Source organism: Cydia strobilella, chromosome 2 (genome assembly GCF_947568885.1).
Source record: "Cydia strobilella chromosome 2, ilCydStro3.1, whole genome shotgun sequence".
In the NCBI taxonomy this organism is placed as follows: domain Eukaryota; kingdom Metazoa; phylum Arthropoda; class Insecta; order Lepidoptera; family Tortricidae; genus Cydia; species Cydia strobilella.
Genome location: NC_086042.1, coordinates 3,015,341 through 3,033,754, shown reverse-complemented (window position 1 = coordinate 3,033,754; position 18,414 = coordinate 3,015,341). Strand labels below are relative to the sequence as shown.

At 38.6% G+C, this 18,414-nt stretch overlaps 1 protein-coding gene across 1 annotated transcript; it reads right to left on the bottom strand.

The window, feature by feature from the left end:
- Positions 1-8,729: 8,729 nt before the first annotated feature.
- LOC134750005 (activin receptor type-2B-like) lies at positions 8,730-18,374 on the bottom strand. Its single transcript, XM_063685060.1, has 5 exons — positions 18,031-18,374; positions 15,086-15,972; positions 13,263-13,630; positions 12,818-12,968; positions 8,730-12,413 (listed from the first exon to the last, which is right to left on the bottom strand). The coding sequence occupies exons 1-5, from the start codon at positions 18,086-18,088 to the stop codon at positions 12,264-12,266; spliced, it is 1,614 nt and encodes a 537-aa protein (XP_063541130.1). The 5' UTR covers positions 18,089-18,374; the 3' UTR covers positions 8,730-12,263.
- Between the last annotated feature and the right edge of the window lie 40 nt (positions 18,375-18,414).

Sequence of the window (18,414 nt, the reverse complement as noted above, 5' to 3'; positions counted from 1 at the left end):
AGCCGTGTTTAAGTGTCGCCCATTGAAAGGGTTTTATCGCGGAAAGGGTTGTCCGGTCCCTGCTTACATAGGTAAGTATTCGTCTTTAACAATATATTTACTTGTCGTCTAGACGGGACAACCTGATTAAATTGTCAAATTAATTGTATGGTGTGAAAGCATACATGAAACTGGCTCATCGATCCCACTTGATTTGATTGTAAGATTGTGACCTATCAAATCAGGAAGGGGGGCGGCAAAATTCCAATATTTCACGCTAGTTTGCGTGGTACGGAACACTTTTTATTAATTAAGTGAGCCCGAATGTCACTAATAATTACTAAATTAGTAACTAAGTTTTAGGCGTGTGGACGCTAGATGAGATGTATGGCAATTTTATCCCCAGAAATCTTTCTCTAAGAAATGCTCCTAGCAAATGGTGCTATATTTTTGCGGAAACTAATTTTCTTGCCCAGTAGCATTGACCCATTTATTTTTAATATCGGCATCTTGTGGTAACCTACAATAATTAATAATAAAGAAATAGAAAATATAAAACGTTTATTCATGGCACATTGCATGCATTGTACGCATAAGTGCATTAAGTACCTAGTCTAATTATATTAACGATGAAAATATGATGGGTGTAAAAAACAAAAACGTATGTAAAGGAATACGAAGGTTTGAAAGGTTGCCATGAAATGACCCCGACTTAACTTAGTGCTTGATGACCAGAGCTGCCATATTTACTAAGACATTGATTATCCCAAATAATAATTAGAAACGTGTCTAAAATAATAATTTATTACCGAACTACCAAACATCAAACTTGAAATATCGTAACTTTAACTTTATCGATATAAATATCGACATTGCGCAGCATCTGAGTAGCGAAGTTATTTGACATTTAGGATAGCGAATATTCCAGATAAACGTAAAGAATAGTGACAAAGGATTGTGAACTCTAAGTTCTAACTGATAAAATATAGATTTACTTAACGAACATTCGTAAATAATGCAATAGAAACAGATTTTTCGTATTTATCGGATTATATTTAAATAAATAACCACCGGTGATAGGAAATACCTCCACGTGAAAGATTTTTTAAACCGCTGTGATTTCTGCAGCTTAATACTGCACAATACGGCATTTTAAATTTAATTATCAATTTTTGTTAGACGAGCGTACGTACGACGTGAATGTCATTCGAGCATGAAGTTTACACAACAACTGAGCATAGTCTGTGCATAAAGTGAGTCGGTCGCTACTAACTGTCGGATAGACGGGAACGCCCACTTGCCATCTCCATCCTACTCCGTGTTTAATATGGAGTATTACTGCAATGTTCTGCCGCTAGAGTGCAGCACTAGTGCACATACTAAACCATAGAGTAACTTATACATAGATACTAGGCCTTAAACAGTTTTTTGACAAATTTTCACTATGATGTTGATGCATCAAGGCGGTTTGTTTACAGGTGGCCTACCGCGAAATGCGAAAATCTTATACGCGATTATCTGGCTCTATCGATCGAATAGGCAAGAGTGATAGAGGCAGAAACCGATTCATTTATTACTTAAGACGATTTTTGCCAGTTTTTGACCCCCTCCCTCCCCTATGTAAGAAAAAATAAGAAAAGGTTGACCCTATATTACGTAAGAATGTACAGGAAAAAATTAATACACGTTTGGTTTGTTTTAGTTAATTTAGTGTTAGTTTTCACAAAATAATAATTTTTAAGACGTTTATGTGTACTGGAGCCCGTTTAAGCTAACTGCACCGTGTTTGATAGCATAGAGTGTGGGTCAGTGTTATTTCAAACGTCATAATTTCATAGATAAAAAAAAAGATCTTTGTGATCTTACGTAAGAATTATAAAAACCCCTTCCCTCATTGTAAGAAAAAATAAGATATGTTCGACCTCCCTCTCCCTCGCCATTCATTTATTACGTGAGACGATTTAGTCTCACGTAATAAATGAATGGCGCCTATCGCGCTGCTTGACGACCACATGGACTATAAAGTACCTAGTGGATGTTTCGTATTCGTAGCCGGATACCAAAAATAAATCCTCAGTAACAACCAAAAGTCACTAATTATCACCACAAGTTCATAGCCATAGTGAACCATAATTGTACCAAGGTCGGTTTTTAGGGTTCCACACTCAAAGGGTAACAACGGGACCCTATTACTAAGACTCCACTGTCCGTCTGTCTGTCACCTTCACATTTGTTGTTATAGCGGTAACAGAAATACATCATCTGAAAATTTTAACTGTCTAGCTATCACGGTTGATGAGATACAGCCTGGTGACAGACGGACAGACAGCGGAGTCTTTACCCTTTGGATACGGAACCCTAAAAAAAGCAATTTGGATAGAAAAGCTAAAAAATAAGTACATTATTTGGATTTACATCTCAAATTGAGTTAAGCACGCAAATAAAACCACAATTTTGTCTAGAAAATATACTTTAATACATCAAATTTCAACAGACACGCAATTTGAAATAAAAATAAATGATATTCGCTACCACAATAATCTCGCACTGTATCCTAATACCTAGTTACGTCTAGTAATAGGCTACCTTACTTTACGTAAACTAGACTAGCTGTGGACATTGGTCGGGACTGTTGTGTACGGAAATATATAAGACCATACACACATAAACAGGTATTTTTTACGACAACTAATACTTCTCAGCTCTCTAAAAAATTCGAATTGGAAGCACAATTTATGCGTCGGAAAATTAGAAAATAGTTATTTACGATACAAGTGCGGAAAAGAGGAAATTCGAAACGAGTGGCGATAAATTAAAGCACGATCGTGCGGTCGTGCTTTAATTTATCGCCACTCGTTTCGAATTTCCTCTTTTCCGCACTTGTATCGTAAACAACTATTTTGAACCACCCTAATGGTCGCGCATTTTTAAAATGACATCTCTTTTCGGGTACTTTGAAATATGTGTATAGTGTCTTATACATTTCCATCAAACGTGACCTTTAGCTACCTTAGTTAGGCCGTAGGTACTCTGTATTTACGCGCCTAGTTCGTTTTCATCTTACCTTATACACCAATAAGATCTATTGTACAGTCGCCATCAGATATATCGGAGCGGCCGAGGCGCTCAAAAATATCTGAGCACGCACTTAACGCCTTGACAATATAGGAGTGTTCAGATATTTGTGAGCACCTTGTCCGATATACGTGTCGTTTTCAAGCATAAGGTACCACATTGTCGCTTACAATGAGGACGAAATTTGCTTGCATCTTTATATAAATAACTTGTTACAGCATTCTTATTCGCAAGCGACAATGTGGTACCTTTTGCTTGAAAATTACACATATCTGACGTGGACTGTACCACATGCCCACAGCCTAATCTGACACCGATCTAAGCTATACAGTAATCTATGTACATTTGGCAAATTGTCTTACGCTACGGTGATATGCACGCGGCATAGGGATATCAAATAGTACCCATTGATATTTCGTTTTTTCCATCACAACGTTTCCAATGATATTCGTTTCGCGGGCGTGGTAGTTTTATCGCAAAAGTAATACCTACCAGAACCCCTAGCACAGAATAAGTAATAGTATTATCATACAGAACGGCCACGCACCGCCCCGCCCCGACTCTGCTCTCAGTACTATTTTTAAGCAACTTACTCACACTATGACGCATGACGCGTGTACGGACGTGCCGTTCACACATAGAAACGCGTGTGATTTTTGTAGTGCCATTCAATAGCGTGACGTGCGTTCGCGTTATGTCTATTGTTGTATGGGATTTTGAACAGCGCGCCAAGCGGGACGTTTTGGAAACTCAATATCCCATACATAATGACACTTAACGCAAACGTGTACGTCACGTCACGCTATCAAATGAACTTTACATAATATATTAATCTAAGGTAAGTTTGCACAAAATTGTTAGCGACAAAATGTGTCTGTGGCAGTTGTGGCACTATATCCGTCTTCCACACTTTGTCCTTTACTACCCCGTTTTTTTAACATTTGAATTTTTCTAACCAAAAAAGTTACCACTGCTTTTGAGGTTATAAAATGACGGGACTAGTCATGACATAGATATCACTATTAGCGAAAATCACATAAATAAATATACCATAGAAGACGCAAATGCATTTACTTTTGTGTCCGAACCCCGACCAAGCGTCGAGGTTGACCGTCTCTCTTTACAGTCCACGCGCGTCAGTTGTTGCAGCCGGACGTCCGTTAAAAACTTAAAAAGCATCGTTGCATGATAATTACGAGAACAGCCCAAAAATTGCGAGCACCCGAAGGCAAGAACATATTTCCTATCACAGATAAGTAATTTTAAAATTATATTATGCGTAAATTTTGTATGAAAAAGTCGGCACGCTTGGTTTCAATACAATTCGTGGTATTTGCGTCATCTAGCGTATATATTAAATCTGTGGTGAAAATCAATAATTTTATTTTTAGCTTTCTTAGGAAGCAGACGAGATATTTGCCAATTTTAAAAATACGTAATGGTGACTATTTTGTTAGTTTTCTTGTGATCAAAAATAATTATTGGTTATTTGATAACAACTACCACGCCCTCTTCTAGTACTAACATTTATCACACCTTTTTGTCTACGTCATATACAGGGTGGAAAAAATTAATTGGCCCTGGAGGGAAAGTGCCTTATAACCTTTAGTTCATTTTACTTAAAGGAAACATTCTTTTATTTTTAAAAAGCAACAAAACTGCATTCATAGTTTTTTTTTGCCTGTCTAAAAATATTCTTGAGTACTAGGTAAATATTCGATTTTTGGGTATTTTGTACGACAGACGAGTGTAAAACCTAATGTTTCTTGGAGAACTGTATCGACTAGTAGAATAACATACATGGTGTTTATTTCATGGAATTTTTAGTCGGTTCGATTCCCGGGCCAGACAAGCGAATTAAAATAACCTTTGAATGCAGTTTGGTTTGGTTACCACCAACTCGGTTTGGTGGTAGCTACTGGGAATTATTTTTCCCAGTAGTTACCACTGGTAACAAGTTGGTGGTAACTAGTGGGAATAACCCGAAAGTTCGGCTCTTTTTTTTTTGAAACGTGTAATTTAATTATGCCTATAAACGAAATAATACGATTTTATGTTTCAATGTAAAAGATACCCCTGGACATCCGCCATTTTGCAGAAGGCAAACATTTCAGAAAACAAATATTATCAGTGACAAATGTTAGTAAGAAGATCTCGCATCCATACATTCCACGTGGTGTGTTGTAGATCTATTCTGATAGCTAGATTTCAAACTATTTAAATGCTAATACGAAAACACGTTTCACGAAATTTGTGATAGGAAAGTCTCTTTTTAACTGTTTTTATTAGAAAAAGACTTCAACTAGTTATAAAGGGTACAATCGCCACCAGATATATTGGAGCGGCTCAGGAGGCCTATTCAAAATGACAATCGTTCGCAGAGAAATGAAACGAAACGCTATCTGTCTCTATCGCACATATAGAAGAGTGATAGAGAGACAATAGCGTTTAGTTTGCTGCAAACGATCTTCAACTTGGCAAGGCCCCCCAGAAGATATAAACAAAGCATCTATTATCAATATGTCAAAGTGCATGATCTTTGAGAATCTTACCCGTTCCGATATATCAGCCGGGCTAGCACATGATTGGCGCGAGATTATCTCGCCGCGACATAGACCACCCGTCCCTCTTTAATTCATACAGTTAGCAAAGATAGATATAACTCCGTAATAGATGGATACAATCTAAGGAAAAAACGTGCCTCGAAAATCAAGAAAATTTGATTCTCGATCAGAGGTCGCTACTAGCTTTGGCCTACTGTCGTATAGATGGCGTTGACGGTTTCGTTTGTTATTTAACAATTTTAACGCATATCAGTGAAAGAACATGGGTCAAAATCATAAAAAATATTAATGCAAATAAAAAAAATCATTTATCCATGTTTAAATACATTTTATCGTATTTTTATAAATCTTCATTTTTAGTTTTAAAGTGTGTCGACAGATGGGGGTTAAAAAATTTACTATGACAGTACCGCTCTAGTATAAGTTATTCTATGCAGTTAGTAAAAGACGGGTAGTCTATCTCGCGGCGAGATACTGTCGCGCCAATCATGTGCTCGGCCTGCAGACGAGTGTACAAGGTTTCGAGAAACGAGTCCTAGGCCCATCAATTTAGTCACAAACAACATCGGTCTATAGGCCGCTTAACTCGGACGGTAGGTGAGATGTAACTGATGTAAGGGTCAGCTGCGTCCCAATAGGGGATATTACTGCAATGTTATGCCACCAGAGTGCAGCACTAGCCTTTTTAGTAAACCATAGAGTATTATACATACTGTACCTTTAACAGGTTTTTGACAAATTTTCAGAGATAATAAAATATGACATTGATGCATCAAGGCGGTTTGTTTACAGAGGATCTACCGGGAAACGCGAATCAGAAATTTCGCTATCTGCCTCTTTATTGCTTGAATATGTAAGTGACAGAGATGTTAGATAACAACATTTCGATTTTCTTGTTTTGCGATAGACACTCAAATAGTGATAGTGGCGCCCCCTACGCAGTTTCTTGTAAATATTCCCTATTTGAGCCACCTGCTGTTAAAAAATACCGCATCTAGCTCGCTAACCGTCCGAGTAAAGTTATAAGATTGTGTTTGATATACCAATTAGCTAACTGATCTTATTTTTAAAATTAGTTTATTTAAGAATTTACCCCATAATTATCTTACGAGCGACTAGCTCAAACATTATACCTAATCAATTGCTTTCATAGTTTAAATGATGAGCAAAAGTATTTAAAAACGCACAAAATAATGCCAGTCTTACCTATAGGGTCCCCTTTATTTTCCATCAATATTTTAATTATATTTACCTATTTCTCTTGATCGCGTAAAGTTACATATATTTACTTCTTTATGACACATTCGTAATATTAGGTAAGGACGAATATATAAATTTACGCGATTGATGATAACATATACAAAATTCGCGCAACTCCATTTCATACTTGGCAAGATATGTTTATCTATGGGAACCCCACTAACTAAAACTAAATTTAACTTATATATAAGAAAAAAATATAATTGTAAAAACTATATTAGTATACAAAAACAATATTTATCTAAACTTTGATAATTTATGAATAAAAGCAGCTGTTTATTAATAAAGCTTTAAATTAATTTAGCGTATCGGTGTAAATTACACCTTATGGCATCTTCTTAGAGTCCTATACTGATCACATAGGACAAATACAAAACAAAATTTGAACGATATTAGATTACTATTATTAGCTAATTATTAATTAACAAACTGATTTAGTAAGAGTTGCCGTATCAAATAATATTAGGCTATAAGATTGCGTCACATTGTCAATTTCATAGTATTTCGTTAATAACTTGAATTAATGAAAATTTTTACAGGTCACTATGGTTTGACAGCTGCCGTCGCCATATTTAAAGTTGATCAGTTCGTTAACTTTGTTTGTGATACCACATACCCTAATACCATTTGAATAATGTGTTGCATGAACCAGTTTAGTCAGTATTGACTTGACTTATTAACCTTTCGGACGGCAAGAGCCACCAAATAGGTCATGTGCTGTCGTGCCTGCCACGCCAGCGACCACTAAAGTGGTCATGGCGGACGCTGTCAAAGCAAGCTGACAGATAAGGTTTATATTCGTTATTCACTAGTCGAGAATGTCGAGATATTGGCGTGTAGGCCACGTCTTGACGCTTGAGGAAAAGCGTTCAAAAGGTTAATCACTCAGACTTCGTCAGTGTACCTTACAAGTAACACCGCGTCTCAACACTATAGTTCGTTTTTTTGCATCAGAAGGAAGGTAAGCGAACTTGACGTGTATTTTTATTAAAAAACACTTTTGAAAAATAAGTCACAGCAATGTTGCAATTTTATTTTATTTTATTATAAACTGATCGGCGATTGGCCCTAGTCACACCTGATGGAAAGTGAAGACAGGGCCTAAGATGGAGCTCACCGGTTCAGTAACAGCCTATTCACTCTTGTTTTAAAGAGACCGAGGTCATATTGATCAGGGAATACAGATGGCGGGAGCGCATTCCATTCCTTAGCCGTCCGTACCAAAAAGGAGGAGGCAAAACGTTTCGTCCGAACAAATGGAATGTGGACCACGAACGGGTGCATTCGCTCCCCGCGCCTGGATGTCCGATGATGGAAAGGGGAAGGTGGGATCAGGTCGTGCAATTATAAATAATATACGATATTTTACATTCTTTTGCTTTCATAAGTAGTAGAAACTATTTTTTTTAAAGTGTTTTTCAATATTTTTCAATAAGAAGACACGTCAAGATTGTTTACCTTTTGTCTAATGCTAAAAAAACGAACTATAGTCAAAATCTAAGTCACATTTCAACTAGTATCGTGAGGCCCAAAGTACGTTATTTGCTTTTGACAAAGATTTATATCAAGTTGATTAAAAAATTGTAATTCGCTCGGAAAGCGGACAAGTTAAAGTGGGACTGGGCTGGTCATGTCTGCCGCATGCCGAATGACTTGTGGGCCAAAATAACTACAGAGTGGGTGCCCCATGAGTCAAACCGGGGATCCGGCAGACCTCGTCGGCGATGGCGGGATAACTTGGACTCCTTTTTGAGCGACTGGCCAGATGTAGCTCAAAACCGGGAGGAGTGGAAGAAGAGGGGGGAGGCCTTTGCCCAGCAGTGGGACACAATAGGCTCGTAATAATAATAAATAATAATTAAATTCTTATATTGAATGGAACAATGGAGATGATATTTTATTTCTTGTAAAAAACGCTTGAACTTGATATGTACATTCTAATGTACATGGGCCTCACGAAGGTATACTTGGCCACCACAATCTATTGTGGCTTTCATCGCAGTAGGACCCTTAACTTCAAGTACAATAAGGACCATTTTATCTGAAATTCCAACAGAATTTTTGATAGAATGGTCCTTATTACACATAAAGCATAAGGAACCTTCTCTGATGGAACGCCACTATTGTTTACTCGACAAATTTCTACCGGTACCGCCGTGATCCGGGTAGCCTACTTGTTTTGTCGTGTGGTGCGAATGCAGAGGACGGTGGCCCGACCCAGCCTTGGGCACAGGCTTTGGTCACTATTTCTTTCGTATGTGTTTATACACTTAATTAAATAGGTTTATTTAAATGCAAACTTGAGCGGCAGGTAAAGAGTGTAAAGCAAACGGTGGTGACCAAGCTAAAGTTATCATAGGGATGTATTACATCGTAGTTTATTAATTACCTAAAGGCGGAATTAGACAATTAGAGGACAGACGACAATTTTTAATTTGACAGAAATCTGCCAAATTTGTCAGAATTTTGATTAGGTTTCTACCTTATCCTTAGTAGTGAAAGGTATCTCAATATAGAACGTCTAACTAGTCTAAGTATATAGGGGTACTTCGTATTTACAGGTAAATTACTTCTAGTTTGTGATTGGTGGTTTTACATTTTATACATTAGATTTTCTACCTTACACACACTGAATAAAGTCGATATTAAAAAAAAACAACGCCCGATAGTGTTGCCAGATAGTCATACCTTTTAAATATAGACTTTATTTTATTCGTATTAAGGTAGAAAACACAAACTAAGCTACAAACTAGAGGTAACCAAGGTGTGCATGTCCAAATATTAATATAATTAATTAATAATCTTTTTTTGATATTGCGATTTTGGTGTGCCGTACCTCAATTCCTTACGATTACACGTAATGATCACTAGATGGCATTACTTTGACGTAACTTATCGCTATGGTTCCCAATTTTTTTGCGCGTTTTTTTGTTTTACATATTTTATTGCGACGCTCTGAAGAAGGCAGTTGTGTGTAGCTCTAGAATCAAGAACCGGCAGTGGGCATACTAGGGCATCGTGATAGTTTGGGAACCCCTGGCTTATCGTATTGTTACCATATAAAGCCACAAAGTCTTCATCTTCTCAAATGACTTTTCCGTCTAAGACGGTAATCTGTTAAACAAAAGCCATTGTCTCTTGTGCGAGCGGTCGGCCTTTGTGTGAAATTGCGTGTGAGAGCCGCAAGCGCCGTGGCATGCGTCAACACACAATGGCACACAAAGGCCAACAGCTCGCAAAAAAGAGACAATGGCTTTTGTTTAACAGATTACCATCTTAGACGAAAAAGTCATTTGAGATGATGCAAACTATATCAACAAAAGTATCACGACAAACATTTGATTGCTAGTATCAAAGTACGTCCATCTGGTGATATTTGATCCCTAAAATACAAACTTAATACAGTCAGCGGTTAAACTTGCAGTTAGAGTGAGATGGTCATATTACCTTTCTCACTGACAGCCTCATGCGGCGGTGGCATGGTCAAGTTTTTGTCGCCTGTCGTGTCATGCGTCAATTTAGCACTTACATACTTGTTAGAACGTGGCAGGCGATAAAACGCGACCATGCTACCTCCTCTGCTCTTACACGACCGGTTCAACAAACCAGCCCTTGAAACTAATGCAATAGCTATATTTGTACTTACTGATGTTTTTCTTTTCATCTGGTCTCTGCCGCTGACGTAACAAAACTCGATAGTATATTCATTGCATCGTCAATCTTATTCATATTAATGTGATAGTAATTATTAAACCACACACTATCTCTACACAACGATATATCTTTTAAAATAGTCACATTCCAGTCATTACATAATGACAATATACATTCCATGAATGATAATTTGTATTTTGTGTTCGCCTTTTAGTAACTGATTTTGTACCTTAATACCGTTACTTAAAAATCGTTTTCAAACGTAACTGTTCCATTTCAAGATAACATATCAAAGCTAACAGTTTTTTTTAAAGAAATCCGATCCTTTGAAACTATTTCTATACAATAAACAATAACAAAATAATTTCAGTAAGGATCAGTAAACAAAAAATACCCAACGTTTAGCACGAAATTATTGCACTGAAGTTATCCTTGTAACAGTTGTATAGTATTGATTTAACTAGAAAAAAAATATCACTTAATAATACAAGACAAATAAGTCACGTAAATCGTGAATCAATTGAAAACGTTGAATGATTGTCAAACACAACTTTAACTCGATTTTATAAACACATGATTAGAAATAACAGAATGTAAATATACAAATAAAGCATAACAAACAAACTGTAATATGACACTTGCAAGACAGCAACTGAGAATCATATTACTGATTAAATTAATTGTTATCATTCTGCTATTTCATATTTATTTTATCTAGAAAGTAATATATTTTAGTCGGAGCACAACACTATTATGTGATTCTTATATTTCTTAGTCAAATAGGCCATGAAATAATCGTCATTTATTTCGCATACTATCTTGAGTAAAACATGTAAAAATATGGTTGCATTCGGTTTTCAGTATCATCTGTAACTTACAAAAGTGTAACATTACTTCAAATGTTGAGATATTGGATGAACCCATATTTTACGATAACTCTTACAGTTGACGACAGAAATATGTATATATTTTCTTTAACAACGTACACATATTTTTGATATCTATTTTTAAACAGTAAATCTCTTAGATATAGGTTCATAACCTATAAGGGGACCAACACTTCTACCGCAATTCACGCGCTACCACTTCACAAACAGTCAAAACTTTAGGAAAAAATCGTTTCATAATACCACTTCACAATTCTATATAAGATTATCAGGCAAAAATCACATTTAATAGTTGAAAATACGAAGCTTTTTGCCTAAAACACATCTTTATCTCTTTACAAGGCGTAACTGTCTTCGGAAAGTCTTTAAGCTTCACTCACTAGTCTACACTGACAATTCGTGAACCTCATTTCAAAGTCATAAGGCTCACAAGAGCGTTGCTGTACGTACCATCGTCCATAATACCTGAACTAAACTATACTAAAATATAAGGCCCACCAACAGTTAAGAATGTTAGTACACCAGCCTCATAGCAAAATGCCTTAGAAAGTGATGTTGAAGGTATATCTACGCACGGGGCCTAAGCCCCGGAGCTTCAGATAGTGGCGCGCTTCCATGCGAGGCCGAAGGTCAAGCTATGAGAGAGCAGAGCTTGGAATTGGAACAATGGCCAATGGCCTTCGGGGCAACTAACCATTGTCGTATCCGAACTCTAACCTCCTGCAACCATGCCTTCGGCCTCGCACCGTGGTGGTGAGCTGGACTCTCTCCAATTAGTGCACCTTATAACAAAGACAAGGTCCACCGGTCACTCACAGATCTAGAAGTGTATGAGGGGCGTGTGTCAGCAGGCGAGGTCGTGGATGAGCAGGGGGGTGTCGGAGGCGGCCTGGCGCTGCGCGCCGACGCGCTCGAGCACGCACGAGGCCGACAGCCGCGCCTCGGCGTCGTGGTCCCAGCACTCCTCCATGGTGTCGCAGAGGACGTTTAGGCCCTGGAATAATAAATTGTATGACAAGAGAGCAAATTACAGTATTATTTTCCTCAAGAGAGGCGCCCTAAAGATAACTGCTGTGAGTCCTAAAGTTCCATGATACTCGGGACTTTTAGTCACTTACGTAATTTACGTAGAATTTGCCCGGACATGTTGCTGTCTCCGTCAGGCATTTGGCCGGTGAGGTTCTATAGAGGATCCTCTTAACGGATCGGAACGTGTCAAGCGAATATAGTCCTGTAATACACGCGCAGCACATTTACCTCGTGTACGCACTGCCAGTACCCACACCACGCGACCAAGCGCTGTGAGTAGGCCTCACTATCTCGTATCCTTGAGGGAAAGTTCTTATGAAACAAACACTTTCATAAGAAAGCCTTGTAAAATAAGACTTGGCAACTCACGGGATGTTCTCTCCACCGCGGCGGTATAGCTGGCCGCAGTTTCCGCTGGACCACCGCCTCCTGCATCTCCTCAAGCCCAGGGTGAGGACCGACCTCCTCCTCCAGAGGCAGTCTGTATTGCGCAGTGGGCTCCACTCCGCCTTCGTCACATCTAGAAAAAAATACTTAATGTACTTATTTGAATTTATACATAATCAAAATCGTTTATTGCAACCATGGTATTACACACTTATGTATGTATAAGTATACCATTGTAACTGACTAACATACAATGTCAATGTTGGGAAGATCGGGCAATTGGCTCGAAAGACCGGCATAGGACAAGAACTTGTCTCGTCCCTACTTACTTCCCCATTCGCGTCGCCACAGTCATATATCCAACAAATACTAAGGCTTAGTTAAGTCAACAAGGTTGGATTATTAAAAATATTAAAATCAAACATACCTCGAAGCGATCTCCCACAGCACAAGCGCGCACGCGTACATATCTATCCTCAGGAACGCGTCTTTAGTGAAGTTAATCGCTCCATCCAACACTTCAGGGGCCATGTATCGTCTCGTCCCCACTTGTCCATGCGCATCGCCACACCCATGCCCGGCCACAAACACTAAAGCTAGGCCAAAGTCGGCAATGCAGGCGGACAAGTCGGATTTTAGAAGGACGTTCTTGGACTTGAAGTCGCGGTGTGCGACGGCAGGCTTCCCGCCGCCCTCCTCGTGGAGGTGGGCGAGGCCGCGCGCCACGCACGCGGCGATGCGCCACGCGTCCGCCCAGCTTAGCGTGTGCGCTTTTAGGTAGTCGCAGAGAGAGCCCTGTGTAGTTTCAATGTTTTTATAGGAACGTGGAATATTAGTTAACTGCCTATCGATCGTTTGTTAGTCATGACCATACATCGGAGTTTTTGGTGCGGGAATGAATTAGTGTATATATAACTTTGTTTATTATAAACTAATTGTGCCATTCTCAACCAAAAGAGTACTTATTGTCGGTTGTCAATAAGGCGCTATTTCCATATAACTTCAATTTGAAATCAACCTTATCGACTAGCGACAATGTGGTACCTTTTGGTTGAAAACGTCACAATTATCAAACTATGAATGAAAAATAGGTAGTAAGCTATAAATGTGCTTAGAAATGTTAAATAAATAAAAAAACCGGCCAAGTGCGAGTCGGACTCGCACACAAAGGGTTCCGTACCATTATCTATAAAAACGGTCACCCATCCAAGTACTGACCCCGCCCGACGTTGCTTAACTTCGGTCAAAAATCACGTTTGTTGTATGGGAGCCCCACTTAAATCTTTATTTTATTCTGTTTTTAGTATTTGTTGTTATAGCGGCAACCGAAATACATCATCTGTGAAAATTTCAGCTGTCTAGCTATCACAGATCACGAGAAACAGCCTGGTGACAGACGGACAGCGAAGTCTTAGTAATAGGGTCCCGTTTTTACCCTTTGGGTACGGAACCCTAAAAAGTATCGATGTTTACAATTTTTAACAATTTTTTGGTTAGTGTAAAACATTTCCGCACCAAAAACCCCGATGTACGGTCATGAGGGAAGAAGATTTTTTAAACCTTACAAACTTTTTTACGAATATAAGTAGTTTTTTTTTTTTTTATCTGGTTTTTATGGAAACTTTGGACACTAGGTGAACATGTCAGCCTCATGGGTGCTATCATAGTTCCCTACTCAAGGGCCTCTCCCCCCCCCCCCATAAAGTGGTAAACACTGATTGCTTTGTCCGATATAGGCTCTGCTAACCAACAATTGATCTGTCCATTGTGCATGGAGCCCAGACTACCAAAAATTCTTTTTCTCAAGTCCGAATTCCGGACGCATTCCAACAACACATAAGACAATTGGGGGATGTAGTTTAATGTAGCAAATAGAGATAATACCGCCCACCATTAACTGTGAGGTATTTACGTCATGATAAGCAGGTCAAACTTTGTCCTTAGGTACTTAATTGCCATTAGAATGTACGAAGATATATTTATATTTAAAGTCAATTAGTTTTTGATGACATAGTGAAGTTTGAAATGTAATTTTAAATAGTAAAATTTATTTACTATAAAGTGAAACAAATGGCAAAAGTTGTTATTGCGATAGTCAATAAATAATCGTTGAATCTTCCATGAGCAACACGTTTTTTTTGAGCGACATGTTTTGCTCTATAACAAGTATCTTAATGTAGAGCCTCAGTTTATCAAAATTAGAGACGAGATTAAAAATTATGTACATGAAAAGTATTTCCTAATACTAACCTTCTCATGATATGCAGTGATCAGCCAATACTCAGCTTGCAGATTGTCTCCTTTCTTATCCACGCCAATGTAATGCAGGAGTTCCGGATGTTCCATCCTCGGGAGCCTGTAGATCTCCTGCTCGGCCAGCCACGACTGCTTGTCCTGCAGCGGGAACACCTTGACGGCCACGTCTTTCTGACCGAGCTGAGCACGCCAAACGGCCCCAAAGCGCCCTCTAGCCCTCACTTCACATAACGTCACTAGGCCAACCAAGTCCACAGGCTCATTGTCCATTCCCACCCCCATAGACGGAGGCCTAGATAGAGATCCTTCGCCATTCGCGAGCTCAGCGAACGTGCTGCCTTTGCGCCGCCTATACAAGAGATAGCAGCCGACGAGAGCAATGAAAAGTATGAACAACGGTGTTAAAGTATACGCGATGATGGCTTTCGTATCATCATCGGATCCAGGTATCCGTTCCATTGGTATTTCCTCGTGAGGCGCGTCGGTTGAATCTGGAGGCGGTAGACCGGGGAATGTGTCATTAGTGTTGCACATGTCGCCTTCGCAGCAACAGTGTAGTAGCAACAGTTTTGCGCTGTGTATACGGCATGGTGTGGGTTTGTCGCTGCAAGAGACTGTATCGAGGAAGCAGCCTTTAAACTGTAGTGTGGAGGTGTTTGTTGTTGTATTATAGTGCCATAACTGGACGCAGTGGTTGCTCTTGTCTTTGTCCACTGGTTGGCAGTCCTCTTTCTGGATGGGGTCGCAGGTGGGGTCGGTGGGATCGCATATTGGTGGAGAGCCGTTGTAGTACGCGCAGTACCTGGTCTCGACGCCGCCGTCTTTCGGACGGGGGGGCAGGTGCTCATCCTGTGGTGGTAGTCCCAGAACTGAATGGAAACCTAGAAGAAATAATTGAAAATTGATTTTGTTTGCATTATTTTAAAGGTAGGTGAGGTCTCTACTCCCCAACAGCTCGCCACAAGCAGCCCTACGTCGACTGATTGCACTTGTTAAATCAGACCAAAGTTCATAACCGGTTTCAGTTACGGTTATGCACGAAAATAACCGACGATCGGTTATAATCGGTTACAGTTATTTTCGACAAAAAATTTGAAAAACCGGCCAAGTGCGAGCAGACTCGCGCACGAAGGGGTTCCGTACCATTACGCAAAAAACGGCAAAAAATCAAGTTTGTTGTATGGGAGCCCCACTTAAATATTTATTTTATTCTGTTTTTAGTATTTGTTGTTATAGCGGCAACAGAAATACATCATGTGTGAAAATTCCAACTGTCTAGCTATCACGATTCATGAGATACAGCCTGGTGACAGACGGACAGACAGACAGAGACAGACAGACGGACAGGGGAGTCTCCTAGTAATAGGGTCTCGTTTTTACCCTTTGGGTACGAAACCCAAAAAATTACGAATATAAAGGTACAGTAAGGAAACATGAGTATAACTACCGTTTTTTAGGAAAATGCAGTATAGGCAAGCATGTACTAAAATCAAAAAGACACGATTCCCTCCACTGTACTAGACCGAACTATTCCCTAATGATTCTGCTCTTAGTATGTTTTAGTACACTACCCGCGAACGAAACAGAATGGGAGTGAGAACCGAGAAGCAAAGTGATCAGAGTGATCCGACTCATCCGACCGAACTAAAACTAAACCTCGACTCTCTGTGTACTACTGTACTAAAAGATAGAACTAGTACAGTTGTGAGATTGTACTAGTTGGGAGCGATCTTTTCAGTGAACGAGCATGCACAACTCTAATGCAGTGTAATAAAAGTGAAAATATGACCTTGGACGTGGTAATATTCAATCAAAATATTTCATAAATAAGGCAAGTAAATTAGGTATATTTCTTTATTGAAGTACTTGAATGACAAAAGTTAAAGGCACATGCATCACAGCCAAAAAAGGCAGGATTTTGTAGTTGTTAGAAGATTAATTCATAGAATTTAAGTCATAAAAAAATTGTCAAAGTAATTGGTTAACCAATTATTTCGGTTCCAGTTATAACTGATTTGCATTCCCTAACTGTATTATCAAGAATTTTTTTAATACTTTTTTGACCCCTTGTGATTAAAAAGTTAGAGGTAGGACCATTTTTTGAATTTCCAGAGAAACTACTTCCACAAGTGTACACACATTATAAAACGAATTTAGAAACCTTAACGTTATTTTTACAGATTAAAATTAATTTTAGTTTCCAAGAAAAATCTGAGTGTGGTATCTGTTTGTATATGACACACAAACATATATACAGACTGAGGGACAAAACTACAAAGGTTTTGTTTATTTTATTTTGTTATTTTGACTATGGAAAAAGTCCTGAAAATATTTAATTTACAAAATTATCAGTTCCATCATCCTAGACAAGATTCAAAATGAACCAAAATATATATGAGTAAGATGTTAACTCTAAATATATCAAAATTATACCTGAACTTAGCACAACCATCCAATGCATTATAGAAATCCTATTTGTGTGATCAAATGAAAGAGGAAGTCCAATTCATAAAGTTTTATTAAGGACTAGAGAACTAGTATCTTGTATAAGGCACAATCTACCCCAGCCCAATACAAACTAGACAGTACAAATGGGTCAGCCACTATTTTGCATAAATGATGCAAATTCAAACATTGCTACTAAAACCAAGAGTAAAAATAGATGAACTGCAGTGTATGAAGTATATAGACTATAGGCATAAAGTTATGCTTGCCCTTCAGATCCAGCGTCAAACATAATCAAGAATATCAAAGGGGCTCATAAACACTAATCCTTAAAACTTTGAGATTTATCTTCACTAACAAAGTAAATATATCTCACGATCACTGCAGATAACGCGACCGATATATAAATATATTCACATACGTTCCAATTTCCAAATATAGGGCCTTTAATTTGCGACTAGCAGTCACAATTGTTGACTCAAAACGTTACTTACCGAGAATAAACAACGTTGCAAAGCATATCTTAGCCGCCATCGTGATGAACGTAGCCATGATCAGGCTCCGCCGCTCACTGACCCTTCGACGCAAACCGATGTTATTTTTATTCTATCCCCCGACATAGAAGTCTATTTAGGAATTCCGTGTTATAAGTATATGACGGACAAACAACGCACATAAGATTCCTCTCAATCTCGGATCACTGAACACACAATCCCATAGAATATTAGGGTCGGGAAGTCCAAAGGCCAACAAACAACATAATAAATCTAGGCAATCACGTTAATTGAGTCAACTTTAATTTTAATTCCGAAAATAGTGGATACACGGAAAGCTTCCCTTTTTTGACATTTGCAATGTAAATGTAGCCATATAAGAAA